Source organism: Coenobita brevimanus, chromosome 67 (genome assembly GCF_032717465.1).
Source record: "Coenobita brevimanus isolate Jiangsu-jjx chromosome 67, ASM3271746v2, whole genome shotgun sequence".
NCBI classification, from domain to species: Eukaryota; Metazoa; Arthropoda; class Malacostraca; order Decapoda; family Coenobitidae; genus Coenobita; species Coenobita brevimanus.
In genome coordinates, this window is record NC_137020.1 from 31,943,093 (window position 1) to 31,963,593 (window position 20,501).

At 41.2% G+C, this 20,501-nt stretch overlaps 1 protein-coding gene across 1 annotated transcript; it reads left to right on the forward strand.

Annotated features, from left to right (window-relative positions):
* The first annotated feature begins 195 nt into the window (after positions 1-195).
* Positions 196-14,980, forward strand: dare (NADPH:adrenodoxin oxidoreductase, mitochondrial). Its single transcript, XM_080276956.1, has 10 exons — positions 196-272; positions 4,206-4,369; positions 6,409-6,627; positions 7,340-7,555; positions 7,965-7,982; positions 8,849-9,041; positions 9,776-9,965; positions 10,742-10,920; positions 13,290-13,463; positions 14,610-14,980. The coding sequence occupies exons 2-10, from the start codon at positions 4,211-4,213 to the stop codon at positions 14,738-14,740; spliced, it is 1,479 nt and encodes a 492-aa protein (XP_080133082.1). The 5' UTR covers positions 196-272; positions 4,206-4,210; the 3' UTR covers positions 14,741-14,980.
* The last annotated feature ends 5,521 nt before the right edge of the window (positions 14,981-20,501 follow it).

Consider the following 20,501-nt stretch of genomic DNA (forward strand, 5'->3'; position numbering starts at 1 on the left):
TTTGAGAAGAGTTTGGGCTTTTTCGGAGTTGGGTAATTTCGGCTCCTCATGCTTGCAGGAAAGAAAAACCTAATTTAACATGTCTGATTTTTGTACTCGGCCTTAGTAACATGATTACAGGGACATACTGAGATTTTTTTTTTTTTTTTGTATGCTTGTATTATTAGTTGTCGAGTGCGCTGGAAGTGTGAATGGTGTTGGTGAAGGTGATGCGATTATTTTTCAGCCCATTTTCGGCAGTTTAAGCCTGGAAGTTAATATTATGTGATTGGGTAAGGTACATTCGACTCTATGGACTTTACTGCTTGAGTAACTTTTGTGAATCAGACAGGTAATAATGAATAAAATGCATACATCCAACAGTTGGCCAAGGGATTTCACAATTTTGTTGCAAGACCCTTTATGTAAAACATCACTGTGTGGTTGTGTGAACAACTGAATGATTTGAATGGTAAATTTAAATGGAATACACCTATGATGTTGTTAGTTTTGTATTTCAGTAGCAGTATTTGGGCATGGATAAATGTATGATAAATTTTAATTCTAATGGAACCATAATTTCTGGTGCCTAGTGTATTTTTTAATTTACCCTAACTGTACAGTTTTTTGTTGTGTGTGTGTGTGTGTTTTGGAAGTCACTCATTTCCAGTATCACCTCCACCGCATCTCACGAATCATGGGGTAGATTTTGTTTCATCCTGTCCATTTGTTGGATTTGTAGTGGTAGATGTTACAAATTCTTACCATTTGAAAATAGTTTTCCACTAGGCTTTTGTTCCACAAATTTTTATATTATTTGCTCATATTTTTATTAGTTTCCTGGTGAGACTGTTTTTCATTTTTTCTCCTTTTCCTTCACCATGCTTGTGTTCTTTATCCTTCAGATTGGTGGAGATCCTAGACGTACATACCAGTACGCTTAGTTTGTTGTACATCTATAGTTCATTCCCTCTAACTCGATAGGAATTTTTATTTATTTTTTTATCATATTTTAGAATACCTCAATAGCAGAACAGGACCATAGTGTGGCACAGCACCCTTTCCATAACACCTCTTTGTGACTAGCATTATAATCTGTTATTAATATCTTCCTATAGCACATCATTCAAGACAGAGACATGTCAGTTTCAAGCCAGTTTAAAATGAACGTAGTACCAGTACAGAATACTGTAGGATTAGTGAACAAGGTGAGAATCTGTGAGTAGAAGATAGGAGAGTGCATAAGATGCCAAGAGAGCATGAGATTTATGTGAGGTTTCAGGAGAGAGTGGTCCAGTCCAGTCCAGTCCGGTAAAGTTTTGGGATTGCCTTTGCTATGGCTTCCTTGCATCGTCATCATTTCCTTAGGCTTCCTTTTCTTTGATTATTTTACTTCTTTTCTTCCATAATTGCACGGTGAACCTTTTCTTTCCTATATCTTGATTTTTTGCTGTTAATAATAGTAGTTTTGCCATTTTCTCTTGTTCATGTCGATGTATTCTTTGCACGTGTGTATTTTCTTCTGATGGTTTTGTATGCAGGACATTTAAGTATAAAGTGTTCTTGTGCTTCTTCTGGTTCTCCACATGCTGGGCATGTTGTGTCCTTGTTCTGGTGTCTGTTCCTCCAGTTTAGTTTTAATGTGTTTGTTCTGGCTTTTATTAGGAGGCTTCTTTTATGTTGTGTTTATATTGCTGTAGTGGGTTAGGGTAGATTTAGTGTTTATTTTCTCTTTCCATTTTAGGGTATCCCAGTCTTTGACCTTCTTTTTTAGTTCATTTTCTGTCTTATCTTTAATTTCTGTTAGGCTATTGTTTACAATTTTTAGGTAGATCTTTATTTGTTTTATCCACATGGTTTTTCCTTCTTTATATTGTTTGCATTTAAGAGTTTGTTTCCTTCATTTTCTAATATATGTTTTGTGAAGAGTATTTTTGATGTTATGTCTCTTGTGGATGAGGAATTTGGAAGGAATTTGGAAGGAATTTGAGTGTAAAGTGGAGGGACTGTAAGAAAATGTTCTGGAAAGAGGTGAAAAGAGTAAGACAGGGTGGAAGTGAAGTTAGCAGGGGAGTGAAAGATAAAAATGGTAGATTACTAGTGGAGAAGGGAGAAAAAGTGAGCAGATGGAGAGAACACTTTAAGGAATTGTTGAACGTGGAGGATGGAAGTAATGCGAGTATAAGTGGCTGGGGAATGGCTGGAAGAAGGAGGGAGGTGAGAAGACAGGAAGAAATCAGTAGGATAGAAGTTGTGGAAGCAATGAAGAAAGTTAAATCAGGGAAAGCCCCAGGAATTGATGGAGTGTGTGGTGAAATGCTGAAGCATGGGGGAGAGATAGTAGTAGAATGGATGTGGAAGATGTGCAGATTGGCCTGGAGGAAGGTAGAGTCCCGGAGGATTGGAAGTCAGGTATAATTATTCCCTTGTACAAAGGAAAAGGGAAAAAGAAGTGTGTGGTAATCATAGGGGCATTTGTCTTCTTAGTATAATAGGAAAAGTGTATGGTAGGATACTTATTGACAGAGTTAGAGAAAGAACAGAGAAATTAGTTGGAGAAGAACAGGGAGGCTTTAGGAAGGGAAGAGGTTGTGTAGATCAGATATTCATTCTCAGATCTTTAGTGGAAAAGTTTCTAGAGAAGGGAAAGAAATTGTATGCGGCTTTCATGGATTTGGAGAAAGCATATGACAGGGTGGATAGACTAGGATTGTGGAAAGTGTTAAGAATATATGGAATAGATGGGAAGTTGTTGAATGCTGTGAAGAGTATGTACGATGGTGCGAAGGCTGCAGTGCGTGTGGATGGTGAACTAAGTGAATTTTTCTCTTTGAAAGTTGGGTTGAAACAGGGATGTGTCATGTCTCCATGGTTGTTCAATCTGTACATGGATGGGGTAATAAAAGAGGTACAAGGTAGGGTAGTGGATGTTGGAGTGGCCCTGGTGAGACAGGATAGTGTTTGGAAACTCCCTGTACTGTTGTTTGCAGATGATACCGTGTTGTTGAGTGAAGACGAAGGGGAGCTGCAAGGCTTGGTGGATGAGTTTGAGAGAGTGTGTAAGAAACGGAATCTAAAGGTGAATGTAGGGAAGAGTAAAGTGATGGTCTTTGAGAGAGGTGAAGTCAGTGAATGTACAGCGAGGTTGGATGGTGAGGAATTGGAAAATGTGAGTACGTTTAAGTACTTGGGTAGTGTGATGAGTAAGGATGGAGGTTTGGAGGGTGAAGTGCTTGAAAGGGTACAGCAGGGAAGAAAGGTTGCTGGTTCTTTGAAAGCAGTGATAAGAAACAGGGAAGTGAGCATGGAAGTGAAAAAGTTACTACATGACAGTATTGTGATACCAACTCTAACGTACGGAAGTGAAGCTTGGACGTTGTTGGGAGGACACAAGTCAAGAGTGAGAGCCGTGGAAATGAGTTATTTAAGAGGAGCCTGTGGAGTCACATGGAGAGACAGGCTGACGAATGAGGATATAATGGAGCGTTGTGGTGTTGATGTGGATGTGATAGGAAGCGTTATGAGGAACACACTGAGGTGGTTTGGCCATGTGGAGAGGATGGAGGGTCAAAGACTGACGAAGAGAGTGTATGTGAGTGAGGTGGAGGGGGAAAGAGGGAGGGGGAGGCCGAGGATGAGATGGAGAGATGGGGTGGAGAGGTATATGAGAGAGGGGGGTGTGAGTTGGGAGCAGGGGAGTGAAATGGCGGGGGACAGGGCGACTTGGAGGCGATTTGTTTGTGGCCACCCCAAACGGGATTGAGGCGTCTGGCAATAGATAGATAGAATAGTCTCTTGTGGTACTATAGAGGGATGGCTGTATGTGGCTGCATTTGTATAACTGGGCAACCCAGTTGTATGGTGGCTCAGGTGGTTATACAAATGTCTCTCAGCTGCTTCTTATGCCCTAAAAAGAGGATAGTGGACTGATAGATATACGTGAGGTTTCAAAATATTGTTGTGGTGGAGAGGGACACCTTTTTGAGGTGGCACTGATATAACAGGGCACTTGATTTCCTGGTTATACAATTGTCCCTCATCTACTTCTCTATCCCCCCAATGAGGGAGATGGTGGACCGGCAGAAGAAGGGCAGCTTAAGCGTGCAGTCCACTGGGTTCCCATTTTAGATGAGGCTGGGACCTCAGCAACACCAGTATATACAGTAACAACATCAGGAGAGAATACTATTATGTCAGCTTGAGCTGAAGTAATTCATGTTTTGCAGAGCTGATGATGCTGTTGAGAGGGAGGGTGATGTCATGTGGGATGTGTGGTGTGGTGCGTGGTGTGAGGGCATCACTGAGCACCTCTACCACATCCATTACCCCACAGGTGTGCATCATTGGCAGTGGCCCGGCAGGATTCTATGCAGCTCAGCATATACTCAAGGTGACAATGACCATGTGATTCTGTTTTGACACATCACTGCCTTATACACTTCGTACTTTATGTTGTGAATGCATATACAGTACAACCTTTTACTATGTTCAGTACAGTACAGTATCTAAAGTTGATACTGTACCATGAATGGTATCACCATTTCTAGATGAATTGTTACCATCATACTGTTTGGACAATAGGCTTTGTCTTTCACCTTGCCCTCTTATACTGTGTCAGCTGTGTTCATTTCGTTTTGTTTTTAAAGGTTCCAACATGCATGCATGCGTCGGCCTTGGTCATCTAATGGCGGCTCTCCATGCTGCACGATCTATTGGATCCTCCCTGTTCAGTCCCATAACCCTGAGGTCACACTTAATGACCTCGTCCCATATCTTTCTCGGTCTACCCCTCATAACCCCACCCTCAGTATTAACACTTCTCACCTTCCTCACCCAATTATCATCCCTCATCCTCTCCACATGCCCAAACCACCTCAATCTAACTCCTCATTACAACACCAATCCACTCCAGTCTCATCCTACCTCTCAACTCTACCATTGTAAACCCAGCCCCCCCCCAGACCTTGGACATAGGGACACACTACACATCCACCTAATCATTGTCATTTCTGTATGTCTGAGCCTGCGAATATCCTCCTCCTTTACTGCCCAGGTCTCACTACCATACAGCATTACACTCCTAACACATGCTACCTACAAAGACCCCTTAGCACGTAGGAAGAGTCCTCTCAATGTCAGGAGAGGCAAGAGCTCCCTGAACTTCTTCCAACCACTTCACACGCTAGCCACAGAGCTAGCTCCAGCCCCACCTCCAGCACATAACATGTCTCCCAAATAACAAATCTCTTCCACACACTCAAGAGATTCACCAGCAAGTTCAGTCCTTTCATGCCTGACAATCTCCATCTGCTCTCTCCGACACGTCGCACATATAAAATCAGCATTATCTCGCAGTCTGTGTATGATTGGGAATACATTAAAAGTCCTCCAATCTGACCACCAATAATCCAAATATCCCAATACTCCAAATTTTTCAAGGCGAAATTTTTTTTTAATATTCTGGCCCTTTTTATAAATTTTCTCGTTTTATGTAAGGATTTATCTGGCTTGGACTTGCCTTTGGACTTGGATACCTGCCTGCAACCATTCATCTGCACTTCTGTGCATTTCCAGTGAGTAAAACAATAACTCAGATTAATTTAAAGTATTTATTTAATGGTCCTGTACATATTTCTAATGTTTTCAAAGGTTCCTTCCAATAGACCGAAAAAACACTAGTCCAAAAGATCCTCAGTCCCCTGCGATTCGGATTACAGGACTTTTCTTGTATCTATATTTAGAGGAAATACTATATTGTATACAGAGATGCAGCAGTGTGATTTACAGAGGTACCTTAGCACATAATATTAACCTATTTCCAAGTAATAAAATCTCAAAGTGAAACTAATTGAGTGGCAATAGCAAGAATAAAGAAAAAAAAAAAAAAGTCATACCCGGTACTCGTTTGGAAGGGAGAATGTGAGCTCACTTTTGTCATCTTTTTTATACTGAAAGAGTTAATGCAGATGTTTCTGACCTCTTCCAGTGAAGAATCTTTCATGAGCTGAAAAAATATAATCTTAAAATGGCAGCAGTACTTTGTAATAGACAATAACATCATTTAGAAGGGAGTAATTCTGTATATCATATTAGTACCTCATCTTATCATGCACTGGATGGTCATTAATTCCTTCATTCCCTTTCTCCCTCAGAATCACAAAAGTGCTCATGTAGACTTGTATGAGCATGCAAGTGTCATTTGGTTTGGTGAATTATAAAGTGACTCCCAACCACTAACAACCTTTATACTGTACCAGATGATTTTAGTTCAGGATAGCTCACCAACCTGAATATGATCAACTGTAGGTAACAAGAATAGAATACATGACCTCCATGGGTTGAGGGATTAGGCAAGGGATGTTTTCTGACTCCCATTCTTCCCCATCAGAGCACTGGATGATACATAATCCTCTCACCCCCCCTCCTCAGAACCATAAGACTGCCCGTGTAGACATGTATGAGCGTCTTCCAGTGCCATTCGGTCTGGTACGTTATGGAGTGGCTCCAGACCACCCTGAGGTCAAGAACTGCATCAACACATTCACCCAGACAGCTGCTAAAGACCGCTTCACATTCCTCGGGAATGTGGCCGTGGGAAGTGACGTCACCCTCGCCCAGCTGAGAGAGGCTTACCATGCTGCTGTTCTGGTGGGTGGCTGTTGTGTGATAGTATATGACAGTTTATATACGGAATGATTATCAAATATCAGTACATTCATAATGCCAGATGGAGAGACATCCTTCTAGGGGTTTAATCAGCATTAGGTTATTTTATTTTTATTTATTTATTTGTTTATTCTTAAGTAGACTTTTACCTTATCCTTAAACATACTGAACTGTGGTAGTGTATCCTCAGGTGCCTGCACCTTATAGGGAGTAATATGGGAGTGGCTGTTTCTTTACATCATTGGATTTAACTGGTTAACAGCTATTTTATTGCACATTCTTTAGCCTTATAAAGCTGCCTCTGATTGACAGCCTTGCATAGATTAATCCTAAGAGCTGTGTAGAGTTTTTTCTGACCATATAAATCAGCCAAGGAAACTATGCTGGTCATCTATCCTTAAATGTACTGGACTAAGGAAACCTCACCTCTGGTCCTACATCTTGTAGGGGGTTATGTGAATGTTGGTGTTTTTTCTTCTTCATATCTACCTGTGGTCTTAATCACATAAGGGGTGGCCACAAATGAATCACCTCCATTTCTTACTGTTCTCATACATTAGGCTGCCCCCTCTCCAGCTTATGACCTCCCACTCTCAGTATACCTTTTTACCCGGTTCTGCTGTCTCATTCTAGATGTTTTTTTAAGTCATCAAATTCAAGGGGTTGATAACTTCATTTTTGTGTATTTCTTAAGGCATATGGAGCAGCCAAGGATCGCACACTAGACATTCCTGGTGAGTCTTTGCCCAATGTTATATCTGCACGGCGGCTGGTAGGCTGGTACAACGGACTGCCTGAGGATGCCAATCTGGATGTGGACCTTGGCATTGAATCCGTGGCTGTGATTGGCCAGGGAAATGTTGCCATTGATGTGGCCAGAATACTCCTGACACCAGTTGATCTCTTGAGGGTTAGTTGTTGAGGGTAAGCACGGTATAAGTGTGGATGAGTACAGTTTTGGTGAAATGATGAGATATGACTGCATTAATTATGTATTGCAGTATTACAGTTTTGATGTGAGATGATATCACATATGATAGCATAAGTTGTGAATGATTATAATTTCAGCGTGAGCAATGTTGGGTCTGGTTAGTACTTGGATGGGTGACCGCCTGGGAACACTAGATGCTGTTGGCATCCCTACGTGTCAAGTGGGGTTGGTGGAGGATTAGTGCCCCTCCCTGTAAAACAATTAACTCTAAGCCATTGGCCACCCCGTGTGGGATACATGGCGTCTGGCAATGGATGAATGAATGAATGTGAGATGTTAAAATCACGTATGACTGTTTTGAGTAGTGTTGGCTATTGTTTGTGAAAAGAGTGTATCCTTGTGTTCTGTGTACCTTAAGTTAGGTAGTTGGGTGACCCCCCCCTCCCCCCAAAAAAAAGTTCAACCAAGGTAAATGACTGACAGAAAAACATTTGAGGTGAGATATCAATGGATAAGACGTGTTTCATTTTCAATGAATTTCTACAAGTTTACTGTACTTATGTTCAAAGTACTGTATCTGTAGTACTGAAGTGAATAAAGATAGCTTAACTGATAACTGAATTAATGTGTGACCAGTTTCATTGGGCTAGCTTTTGATCAGTTCTGCCTCTGCCATGTTTTTGCCTTCCCTGACTTCTGGGAAAAGAGTTGAAATGATGATAAAATTGTGTGTTTACTGAGACCTGATAAAGATCCCTAACCTCTTTCAGCACAGTCGATAGATGTAGTCAGATTGGAGGATGGAGTTGACTAGTAACCACATAGATGCATTCTTACCTCACAGCTAGGGCTCAGTGAAATTCATACAACCACAACTCTGTATTCTAGTTGTGTAAGTGGCCCAACTCAGTCAGACGAAAGCAAACTGGCAAAAGAGATTTTGCATCTTTATTACTGGCTGCAGAAAATGAGCATCTCAGAGCCAGTATTGCCCATTTATCCAAGAGTCAGTTATATTATGTGAATCAGCTATTGTATCTTTGTTATCAACTGCAGAAAATAGATGTCCCAGAACTGGTACCCCCCCCATTTGTCCAAGAATTGTGTATAGCATGCAAGTCTCAGTTATTTTATATTGACTATAGAAAATAGCCAACCCAGAGCCAGTACTCTTTCTTGTGTCTGAGAATCCTATATAACATAGGAGTCCCAGCTGTTTTGTTTTATAGAGTATTTTTTTGTTCTCATTTATTTATGTATTCCTGACTACAGAAAACTGACATCCCAGAACCTGTACTGTCCCGCCTATCTGAGAGTCGTGTCCATCATGTGAGCTTAGTGGGTCGACGTGGACCACAGCATGCAGCCTTCACCATCAAGGAGCTCAGGGAGATGGTTAATTTACCTGGCTGCAGACCACATCTACACCCTCCTGATTATACACACCTCAGGGACCTTATACCTGGTGAGGAGAAGACAGTATTATCTTGAGAGAAATCTATACTCATTTCTCATTAACTTGGCCCACATTTTCATCTTGCTGCATTTGATATCACATACCTCGGTGGGTGAGAACGACAATACAATGGCTCTGCATCCTTTTTGGCTTGCACCATATGCTATAGTCAGTCTTTATTACAGTTTGTGATTCAGCTTAGGGAGATGACAGTCAGACCATGTTAAAGTGAAGGAATTGTAGATGATGATTGTTTTTTTTATTAAATCAGTTTTGCTCGTACCTCTCATACTACAAAGCTGCTTCATATGCTGCAAGATTGTAGTGAAGTTGCTGTGGCATCAGGCTTATCTGAAATATGAACCCAGTGGACTGAAGGCTTAAGTTGTCCACTGCTTGTCATCCATCATCCCCCTTTCAGGGGATAGGAAATTATCTCAGGGATATTTGTACACCCAGGCAGTGCAACCACCAGGCTTTATTGGTGCCACCACATTGTGTTCCTCTCCAGTACCGTACTTTCAGTGAAGCACTGTGGATAGTAATTGCTGAAGTGAATTCCATTGTGAAATTATTGGGTTCATGTCTGGTACTCTTGCTTTTCAGCTACTGCAGACTATGCAGTGAAACACTGTTTCCTCAAGTAATTTGTCATACCAAGCTCATATGAAGACTTTGGTTAAAGTATCGCCCTATACTATGAAAGAAAATACTCATTCCTTTCCACCCTAACCCCCCACTAGAACTGCCTCGGCCACGCAAAAGACTGCTTGAGCTCTTAGCCAAGACGGCACTTGACAAGCCTGATGCCAAGCTGTCAGCTGCATATGCCTCGGCCACACGCACGTGGGGTCTGTGCTTCCTCCGCAGTCCTGTGGAGGTGATGGCGGGACCTGCTGGGGAGGTGACAGGGCTCAAGCTGGCACTTAATAGGTAGGCAAGTTGAGAGATGTTTACCTAATCAAATATTCTAATTTACCTGTCCGATATCATTTTGTTTAGCTACTGCAGCATTCATATGTATCCCTACCTCACACTTCAGGCTGGAGGGTGAGATAGGTTTGTGGTATGTTAATTATATACTTGAACTATTTAAGAAGTAGCCATATTTTAATTTTATAGTTATGATCTCTTGCATTGCATGGTCACTATTATTATTATTTATTTATTTTTTTTTTTAATGTCCATGGAGGGTAATGGAGCATCAGCCAACATGGTTTTTGTGTCCGTCTTCCCAGTTTAAAAGAAGATATTACAAGGTTGAGAGAGAACAGTACAGATGAATGCAATGGAAATGCAGTAGGGCTGTTTGGAGAATTTACTTATGTCTGATCTCATAATCTTCTTTGTCTTTTCTTATTTGCTTTAGGCTGGCCACTTTAATATGTTTTCTCCAGTGGTTTCCTATCCAACAGATTTTCATCATTCAGTCCTAATTCCCTCATATCCCTCATCACTAGTATTCTCCACCTAAAATGCTGTCCTCATGATGATCTTATTCCATGCAGCTACATAATATATCATCAGTCCTAACCCACATTAAGATCAGCAGCCTTGAGGGTGAGATAGATTGAGAGAATGCAGCACAAATGTCAGACCATGACCATAGAACACATCCATGTCATAAACTGAGGGCTGCTAGTAGTTCATGATATAGTAAAATATATTATCCTGAATCATTCAGAACCAGTTCTGATTCGCCCCATTAGACTAGAGGGTGAGATGGGTCAGGAGAGAGCTGTACATACGAGTGAAATGGAGACCACAGAGTGCGGTTTGGTCCTGAGGAGCATTGGGTACAAGGGTGTGAGCCTGGACCCCTCCCTTCCCTTTGACCCCAGGACAGGTACCATAGCCAATGAAGACAGCAGAGTGAAGGGACATCAGGGTAAGTCAGATGGACACCTTGGTTACACTTCAGTATGCTTAATTACCATTGGGTATTGTGTTGTTTTTCTGCAGCTGTACAAAAATTGTTGTATATCATGCACTGTATTTATTAGGAGACTAATTTTTTAGCAAAATAATTCCCTGTTGAAAAAATGCTACTTCTTTACTAGAAACATCACCTAACCACTCATCCATCCAAGGAAAGGAATAATTGTTTCAGGCCTCCCTCTGCTTAATAAATGAATGTGACAGTATCATCACCTCCATTGGTGGGGTAGGGGAGGGAGGATTCAGGAATTGTACCCTGGACTTTCTTTCTCCACTGATTTGTCTCCATTTAGATTAAAGAGCTACTCTCTGAATCACACTAGCCCTATGGAGATGTAGGAAACTGGGCTAAGATGATGATCTTTGCCCTGTGGATTGGGGAGAAAGAATACTCCACACACATTACCAATTTCAAAAAATGAAAAAGTTATTGGGATGTGGGGTAAACCTCCTCTTCTTAACAGGCATAGATATCTGGTGATATGAAACACAGCTTCATATCTCCTCTGACAGGAGAGGAGGTGGAAAGGTCCTTGAAGCATCCTTTAAGCACTGATTTTTATTCCAAAAGACAAAAGTAAGCATGGTGCTGGTTATCCCCACCCTGTGGTAGCATTGTGTTATTGGAGAGGGATACCTTCCTTCTGTTGTACCAGTTCAGTATAGCCAGACTGCCCTGTTGCCTGATTCACTTTCTTCCTCATCCCATGAAAAGAGGTTGGTGGACTGCAGGTCAGCTTCAGCATGCAGTTCACAGGGTTCACATTTAGATGAGCCTGGGATCTTAAAATATCAGCACTAATATGTTATCATTACACAGTATATTTTTAGTATCATGGTGATCCATCCATGCATCCATCATCCAATCCTTTGTTGCCCCATAAGGAGCTTAGGAACCCGGGGCTGGGCAAGATGGTCCTGACATTTAAGATGAGAGTGACCAGTCTCATTCGTCCCTGAGTGGCATTGCATGAGCAATAAACCCCATCTATCCCTTGGATATAAACCTACACAGACTCAATCCAATTGGAGCACCTTAATTACCCACTAAACCATCAGGCGCCATAATTTGGTAATATGGTTACCATGCAGCATAGTAAATGATAGCCTGGTGTACAGGAAACCATTTGGCTTGTCACTCAGTGTAGTGACACCCATAGGCAGAAGGAAGAGGAAAGAATGAAGGAAAGAAAGGAGAGGGGGTGTAGTCACCCGTAGGCAGAAAAAAAGATGTAAAAATGAAGTAAGGAAAGACAGAAGAGGAAGGATGGAAGAGAGGAAAGGGCAGACACCACAAGCAGCACTACATCGAGTAAGTGGGTGGTGAGTGCCCCCATGTACCACAATGATTATGACAAAAAATAATTTCTGCTATACCTCATATCAGTTAATCTGGCCAGGCATGTATGGCAACACTGCTCCTGCCGAGATTCTGATTGGCTGGAGGTGTTTGTTCGATTTCGTTGTTGCTAAAACTGATGCTCTCTTTATTATCAGATGTGATACCGAGTTTGTCGACAATACAATCGTCAAAAGCAATAAGAAATCCGTAATATACTTAACAACAATGGAGTTTCGAAGGACGATCGAGATATTGAGTCGACAAAGTATTTTAACAGTCCAAGTCAAGGTCAGCATTCGAATAATTCCTTTAAATCTCCGACACTCAGTAATATAACAGAAAAATTAAGGAAAGCTGCTTAATCTAAGCGTTGGTATAACACACATTTAAATTTTAAGATCAGTCCGCATCCTTAAATCGTGCCACAACACTGAATAATTAAATATTCTAATGAAAAGACGAGTTCTGCAGGGAGGGAGGTTTGAAAAAATCGCGAAAAATCAAAGTAGTCTAAAGGAAAACTATTTCATTATATATCCTCCATTATCACAGTACGGACTGATCTTAAAATTTAAATGTGTTATACCAACGCATATCTTAAGTAGGTTTCCTTAATTTTCTGTTATATTACGGAGTGTCAGAGATTTAAAGGAATTGTTTGAATGCAGACCTTGACTTGGACTGTTAAAATACAGTACTTTGTTGACTCAATATCTCTATCTTCCTACGAAACTTCATTATTGATAAGTATAAAACGGATTTCTTATTGCTTTTGACGATTGTATTGTCGACAAACTCAGTATCACATCTGATAATAAAAAAAGTATCATTTTTAGCAACAACGAAATCGAACAAACATCTCCAGCCAATCAGGATCTCGGCAGGAACAGTGTTGCCATACATGCCTGGCCAGATTAATTGGTATGAGGTATAGTTCATCAGTACTTCACCACCATTCATAGTTCTCATCCACACAGGTTTGTATGTGAGTGGATGGATTGGCACTGGCCCAGTGGGAGTGATACTGTCCACCATGACCAGTGGGTTCAGTGCAGGCAAGGCTGTTGTGGCAGATATTGACAGTGGACGGCTGGATGTATCACATAGCAGAGATGGACAGGAGTGTATCAGGGACCTGTTGGTGAAGAAAGGTGGGCCACAGTAGTAGTATAGTTTATGACCTGGTGAATTAGAGAATGGTTAGTGATGGTTGACACTTTAGTACAGTTGGAAGAAGTTCAGGGAGCTCTTGCCTCTCCTGACATTGAGGGGGCTCTCCCTACGTGCTAAGGGGTCTTTGTATGCAGTGTGTGTTAGGAGTGTAATTCTGTATGGCAGTGAGACCTGGGCAGTGAAGGAGGAAGACATTCGCCGGCTCAGACGTACAGAAATGACAATGATTAGGTGGATGTGCAGTGCGTCCCTGCGTCCAAGGCCTGGAGGGGCTGGGTTTACAATGGAAGAGTTGAGAGGTAGGATGGGACTGGAGTGTATTGGTGTTGTGATGAGGAGAGGTAGATTAAGGTGGTTTGGACATGTGGAGAGGATGGGGGATGATAGTTGGGTGAGGAAGGTGAGAAGTGTTAATATTGGGGGTGGGGTTATGAGGGGTAGACCGAGAAAGACATGGGACGAGGTCATTAAGTGTGACCTTAGGGTTAAGGGACTGAACAGGGAGGCTGCAATGGATCGTGCAGCATGGAGAGCCGCCATTAGGTGACCAAGGCCGACACATGCAAGCATGTTGGAGCCTTTAAAAACGAAAACGAAAACGATATTCTTTGTTTTCTGTAAATTCAAAATAGTTTTCTACTAGTGTACTTTGATAAATGTTCTCATTCATGTTCGTGATATTATTTTCATGACAAAAAATGGTGTTCCTTTGGTCTACAGATCAGTTGCCCTTCTTGAGCCATAGAACACTGCTTGAACATGTATAGTAGACCTGCCCACTTGTGTCAAGTGTGCCGTACAATACAGTTTGTTTGTTTGTGAATATACAGTATTGATGTCAATTTACATCCTTATAACTGTGTATCTGTCTGTATATGTATACAGTATCTGTCTATGAATTTATCATCCAGTCCTCTGTTGCCTTTCCAAGAGTGTAGGAGTCAGGATTATGCTACTTACTCTATACATTTATGGTGAGAATGACCAGATGCTCATCCCTGAGTGGCATTATTTGAGAACTGTAGTAAATCCCAACCACCCCTTGGATGTAAAGTCAGATCAGGGTGGAACGTAACCTACTAGAACACCAAACATCAGTATAATACAATGGTTTGGGTTTTCAGGCGTGGATGTGGTGAGCTTTGATGACTGGAACATCCTTGAACGGCATGAAGAGAGCGAGGGGATGCGACTTGGCAAACCCCGGGAGAAGGTCACAAGCATCACCTCCATGCTTGATATCATGCATCACTAACACACAAGACACCTTATGCACCACAGTTCCCCTAGTTTTGAATTTTTGTAGGAGACAGGCCAGGAGTAAGTTAAGGACAGATAGGTAAGAGTAACAGCAAGGCCATTATCTTCAGTACAGTGATGGCTACTGTTACATTTGTGGCTCATGGTACTTCCAGACAATTTTAACCAGCTCAGGAGAGACCCTCTTTAGTAAAGGGGTTAACCCCTCCAGTTCAATGAACCATTTTCCACTACCTTCTTGATATACTCAGATGATTTTATTCATCCTAGGAAAGTTTTTGAACTGGAAGAGATGGCTGTGGCCTCCATCATCTTTTTCAGTACATGGTGCTTTTCAGAACTAAATAAAATTGTTTGGATGCAGGAAGAATAAAATGTAAAATACATCACTTGACTGAAGAAATTAAGAGAGATTGTTTCTAACCTCTTCCTTGTGAGGGATCTCTCCAAAACATACAAAAACATCTGGCAGTGCCTAGAATAAAATACAAGTCATCATTGTGTTGGAAAGCCACCTGTAAACTCTCTATTTCTTTATCCCATTTTGAGTATTGTATTTGGATTTGTATGATAATGTTTTGTTGCTCTTGTTGTTGTTGTTGATGATGGTTTGGTCCCAGGCTTATATGAAAATAACCAGGTGGACAACAGGCTGAAGAGATATTTGTTATAGGATAATCTGGTATGCTTTCCAGCCTAGTGCAGGATGTATCGTAAGACAGTGTAAAACTCTTTGCAGGATAGGGAAGTAAGCACTGGGACACAACAGGACAAGCTGTCATTGAGAGTAGGACACTGCAGGACAGATCAGGATTGTAAGTAAAGACAGGACATGATACTGGACAGTTACCATAAGTAGTGTTAGTAGGAGAGCGTTGTAAGCAGGGAGTGTGATGTTTGTTGCACAGTAATTTTTATTTTATATTTGCTTATTGATTGGTCATCATCATCATTATATCTTCATCCTCATCATTATTTGATGCACATAGAGAACATTTTTACTCACATGCATATGGCGAGGCTATCTCTGCCGCGAGCATGTGACTTTGGCCGCCATATTGAAACACCCGCACTTGTAGCATATAATACAAAAACATACATGGATCCCCCCCCCCCCCAGTTCAACGAATTATATATATGGAGTACATTTAGCCAGTGAGTATGAAACAATGCCATAGGTTGCTGCAGTGCGGAACTTACCCTTTATGGCACTAAGACAGAGAGAGGTAATGGCAGAAAGGGAAAACATAGTGTGGTATTAACTTTGAAATGATAGTGATGTTGAAGCTGTTTTACATCAAAGTTATGTTGTTGAAATGGTGTGGGGTCCTTAGATTATCCATGTCATGAAACCGAATGTCCAAACTGATAAACGCCAGAAGAAACGAGGAAATATCTGCAAGAGTGTGAACAGAAGAGGACATGGAGAGAAAGACTGGAAATAATTGGGCCCCTTTTAGTCGTCACATACATGCAGGGATACTGGGGAAGAATCTTCCCGCCCCTCCCCAGAGGGCAGTGATCTTACAGAATTAGCAACAAGATATATATCTTGTGAAATGTAATGCCATCTTTCTTCGATGACTTCCTATGCCCATGTTTGAATCCGTAAGCTGCACAGTGGACCATGGCACTATATTTTCCAGAATCATCGGCTGCTTTCAAAAACCCACTGAGCAGCTCAGTACAAAAAACCTGGGCATCAGGCATGGTGTAACATGGCTGCCACTACACCAGCACCGCCCTGGCAGCAGACACACAAATTACGTGGCGCTACCCATGAGAAAGCCTCTCCATACTGTACAGTAGAGCTCAGTGGCTGAAATATGGAATATGGGTGTAGCAGAGGAAGAGATTGAATGCAATGGAGATAAGGTGTCTGAGGAGTATGTATGGAGTAATGTGTATGGATTGAGTGAGAAATGTTGAAATGTGAAGGAGAACTGGCGTTAAGCAGGAGATGGTTGAACGAGTTGAACAGAGAGTGTTGCGATGGTTTGGGCACGTAAAATGGATGATAGGCGATTGGAAAAGAAAATAACTGGATCATATTTTTTTTCTAATTACCTCCAGATGATTTTTTGTTAGGATACAATTTTGGCACCCCTTCAGTCCAGTGGGGTATTTTTCATTATATTCTTTATGTCTAGATGACAGCTTTGTGTGAATGTGTGTATGTGTGTGTATTTATTTATTATTTATATTTCTGTTTTATTTTGTGGGGATTGAGGAGATATAGTTACGGATTTTTTTTTTTTTTTGGGGGGGGGGTTCGTGGTACGCCCCCTATATTTTCGTCAGACTATTCGTTACTTATAATAAAAGAATAGTGTCATTTACCAGAATATGATTAGTAAACATCATTCTTAAGTTTTTGTCATAGAATTTCAATGAAAAGGAATTTAGTAATAAATTTTAGGGACTTGTAATTCCACGTGAGTTATCTGTCTATTTAGCTGTCTGTCTGTCTGCCTATACACATACACGTACATACATACGCATGTTTGGTGTACTGACAATTTTATTCAGTTTAGGATTGACTTGGGGTGGTATTCTAGTACAGTTAGGAAGCTTTCTAACATCTCTTCCTTACTGATTTCTTCCTGTTCTACTCCGTTACTACTGGTACAGTATATTCTTTTGTATTATTCATCAAGCTTACTACAGTACCACCACTTTCTGATTTATTCCTGATTCTGCATTGTTACTGTATTCTTGTGTGTTACTCAGGAAGCTTACTGGCACCTCTTCATTACCAATTTATTTCTAATCCTGCCCCATTACTATATTCTTGTGTGCTATTCAGGAAGCTTACCAACACCTCTCCCCTACCAGTTTATTCCTGATTCAGCACCGTTACTATATTTTTGTGTGTTATTCAGGACGCTTACTAACACCTCCTCATTACAAATTTATTTCTGATTCTGCTCCGGGCCTTTATTCTTGTGTGTTTTTCAGGAAGCTTACTTACACCTCTTCCTTACTGATTTATTTCTGATTCTTAACCGTTACCATATTCTTCTGTGTTACTCAGGAAGCATTCTAAGACTTCCTCATTACAGATTTATTTCTGATTCTGCTCCATTACTATATTCTTGTGTGTTATTCAGGAATCTTACTAACACCTCTTCCTTACCGATTTCTTTCTGATTCTGCTCCGTTATTATATTCTTGGGTGTTTGGGGAAAGTAATGAGTAGTTTGGGAAATAAATTGCTAATGAACAGGTGTTGGGGAGCCTTCTTACCCACTAACACTTTCCTTCCTTGCCAGTTTATTTCTGATTCTGCTCCTTTACTGTATTCTTGTGTGTTATTCATGCCACCTATGTTGGTATTGAAAAGACAGAAGCAAACCAGGGGATATCAATGAATAGTTTGGAAAGTCGTTAAGGGAGAGGTGTTAGGGAGCCTCCTTACCCACTACCATCTCTTCCTTGCCGATTTATTTCTTACTGTGCTTCGGTAGGCTGCTGTATTCTTGTGTGTTATTCATGCTATCTGTGTCGATATTGAAGACATCAGAAACAAACTAAGGGATGTTAATGAGTAGCTTGGAAAATAAATCGTTAAGGAAGAAATGTTAGGAGAATACGAACCATAGCTTTCATTAACCCTTTCACTGCCATACTATTCTAACTTGGCCAAAAATTGCCATTTATTGTGCATACTTAGCTAAGACACTGACACTAGAATATCTAGTACTAGTCACGAAGAGGTGCTGTAGAAAGAATGTAGCATAGAGCAGTAGTATAATTTTTATGAGAATGGGCTTTGTACGTAACATTTCTTCCTTCGAGAATTATTCCACATATTGCACCTTAGAATCTGCCTGTAGGTAGCGAGAACAAAACCATGCTTTATATTGGGAAGGGAGGCCTCGTACATAACACCTCATCCTATGCGTCTTAGTATCAGCATGTAGGTAGCAAGACTAAAACCAGGCGTTATATTGAGAGGGGAGGCTTTGTACTCAACACTTCTTCCTTTATGAATTATTTTATACATTGCACCCCAGTATCCTTATGTTTATTATTAATACCAACAGTGTCAATGTGAAAGCATGAAATGCAAAATAAATGGCAAAGGAAGAGGTGCTTTGAAGCACCCTAATGAGGGCCAGTGAGACTTCGTGTATGCTTCCTTACTCGTCCTTCTTAGCGAGCAATTTTGCACATTCTGCGCTCTCTCTCTCTCTTTGAAGCACCCTAATGAGGGCCAGTGAGACTTTATGTATTCTTCCTTACTCATCCTTCTTAGCGAGTAATTTTCCACATTCTACATTCTCTCTCTCTCAGCTTAGGGGAGACTTTTCAAACGGGGGTTAGATGTGACCTTCATTAACCCCTTCAGTCTGATTATTTTTTTCTATACACCCTCCATATGATTTTGTTAAGTAATGGAGAGATTTTTGAGACATTTTTGGGGGTCGTTTGTTTGAGAGAGAGAGAGAGAAAGAGAGAGAGGCAGTTATTGTAGTATTAATTTGGTAGTGGTGTGTGTGTGTGTGAGTATTGATAATCATAGATAATTACTGCCACTACAGGTCGTTTGTGATATTATTTACCAACATACTCTTGTATTAATCATTGGTCACACCTCAACAATTCAGATGGAAATTTTGCACCAGGTTAAAGTGAATGGGGTAATACGGACGATTTTAGTTAGCTTTGAATAGACTCGTTGAAGAGAGTTTTCGAATTCAAAAACTACTGAATAGGGATGCCATCGCGTGATGGCACCGATATGTTTTGATAGTGAAGCTGCCGGGATCCACAAACATCCTTCCATTTTCACTTATTCTGTCTTCCTGCTTAAGGCCCAATTCACACTATAGGGACGGTCGCGCTCCGCTCTCGCTCTGCTCACGGTCCGGTCAAATATCATTCATTGCATTTCAGTGGAAGCATTCACATTGGCAGTAACGGTCAAGGAACGCTCCGCTCTCGCTCCGTTCACGATCCATTCAAAAGATATTTTGACCGGAGTGAGAGTGGACCGTGAGCGGAGCGAACCGACAGTGTGAACACCAGCCACGGTCTCGCTCCGCTCCAGTCTTGATTCAGCCCTCTGAATTATGTGTTTTCCTTTTTCAGGTCATCCTCAATTTTTGATAGTATTTTTTCAAATGTTCCAATGTTCATTCTAAAATAGCTGTGGAATTTACTTTCATCATCAATCAGATGTGGAAACAGTGTATGAAATTCCCCTACACTTTTCCTATCTTGCAAGATTGGATGAACCCACCCTCTCTTTCTTTTTCGCCTTTGTTTTCTAATTTGTTTTCTTTTTTTTCTGTGGTAGGTGGGGACGCTCACCATCCACTCACTCGAAGTAGTGCTGCTCTCGGGTGCCTGACCTTTCCTCTCCTCCATCCTTCTTTCCTTCCATCCTCTTCTGTCTTTCTCTCCTTCATTCTTTCCTTGCTCTTTTGCCTACAGGTGACTTTACATTCCCTCTTCTGTCTTTCTTTCCTTCATTCTTTCCTCTTCCTTCTGCCTGTGGGTGACTCTACAGTACACTGAGTGACAAGCCAAATGGTTTCCTGTACACCAGGAAACCATTTACTACGTTGGGTGGTAACCATATAACCAAATTTTGGCACCTGGTGGTTTAGTGGGTAATTATTGCTCTCCAATCGGATTGAGCCGGTGGAGGTTGATATGAAAGGGGTGGTTGGGGTTGATTGCTCATGTAATGCCACTCAGGGATGAGTGAGGCTGGTCACTGTCATCTTAAATGTCGGGACGAACTGCCT

Bases quoted from the DNA above. Each gene is read 5' to 3' on its own strand.
- dare (XM_080276956.1), top strand. From the start codon at position 4,211: ATGATGCTGTTGAGAGGGAGGGTGATGTCATGTGGGATGTGTGGTGTG. The intron at 6,628-7,339 runs GTGGGTGGCTGT...GTATTTCTTAAG, and splicing joins CTTACCATGCTGCTGTTCTG to GCATATGGAGCAGCCAAGGA. The intron at 9,966-10,741 runs GTAGGCAAGTTG...TCGCCCCATTAG, and splicing joins CTCAAGCTGGCACTTAATAG to ACTAGAGGGTGAGATGGGTC.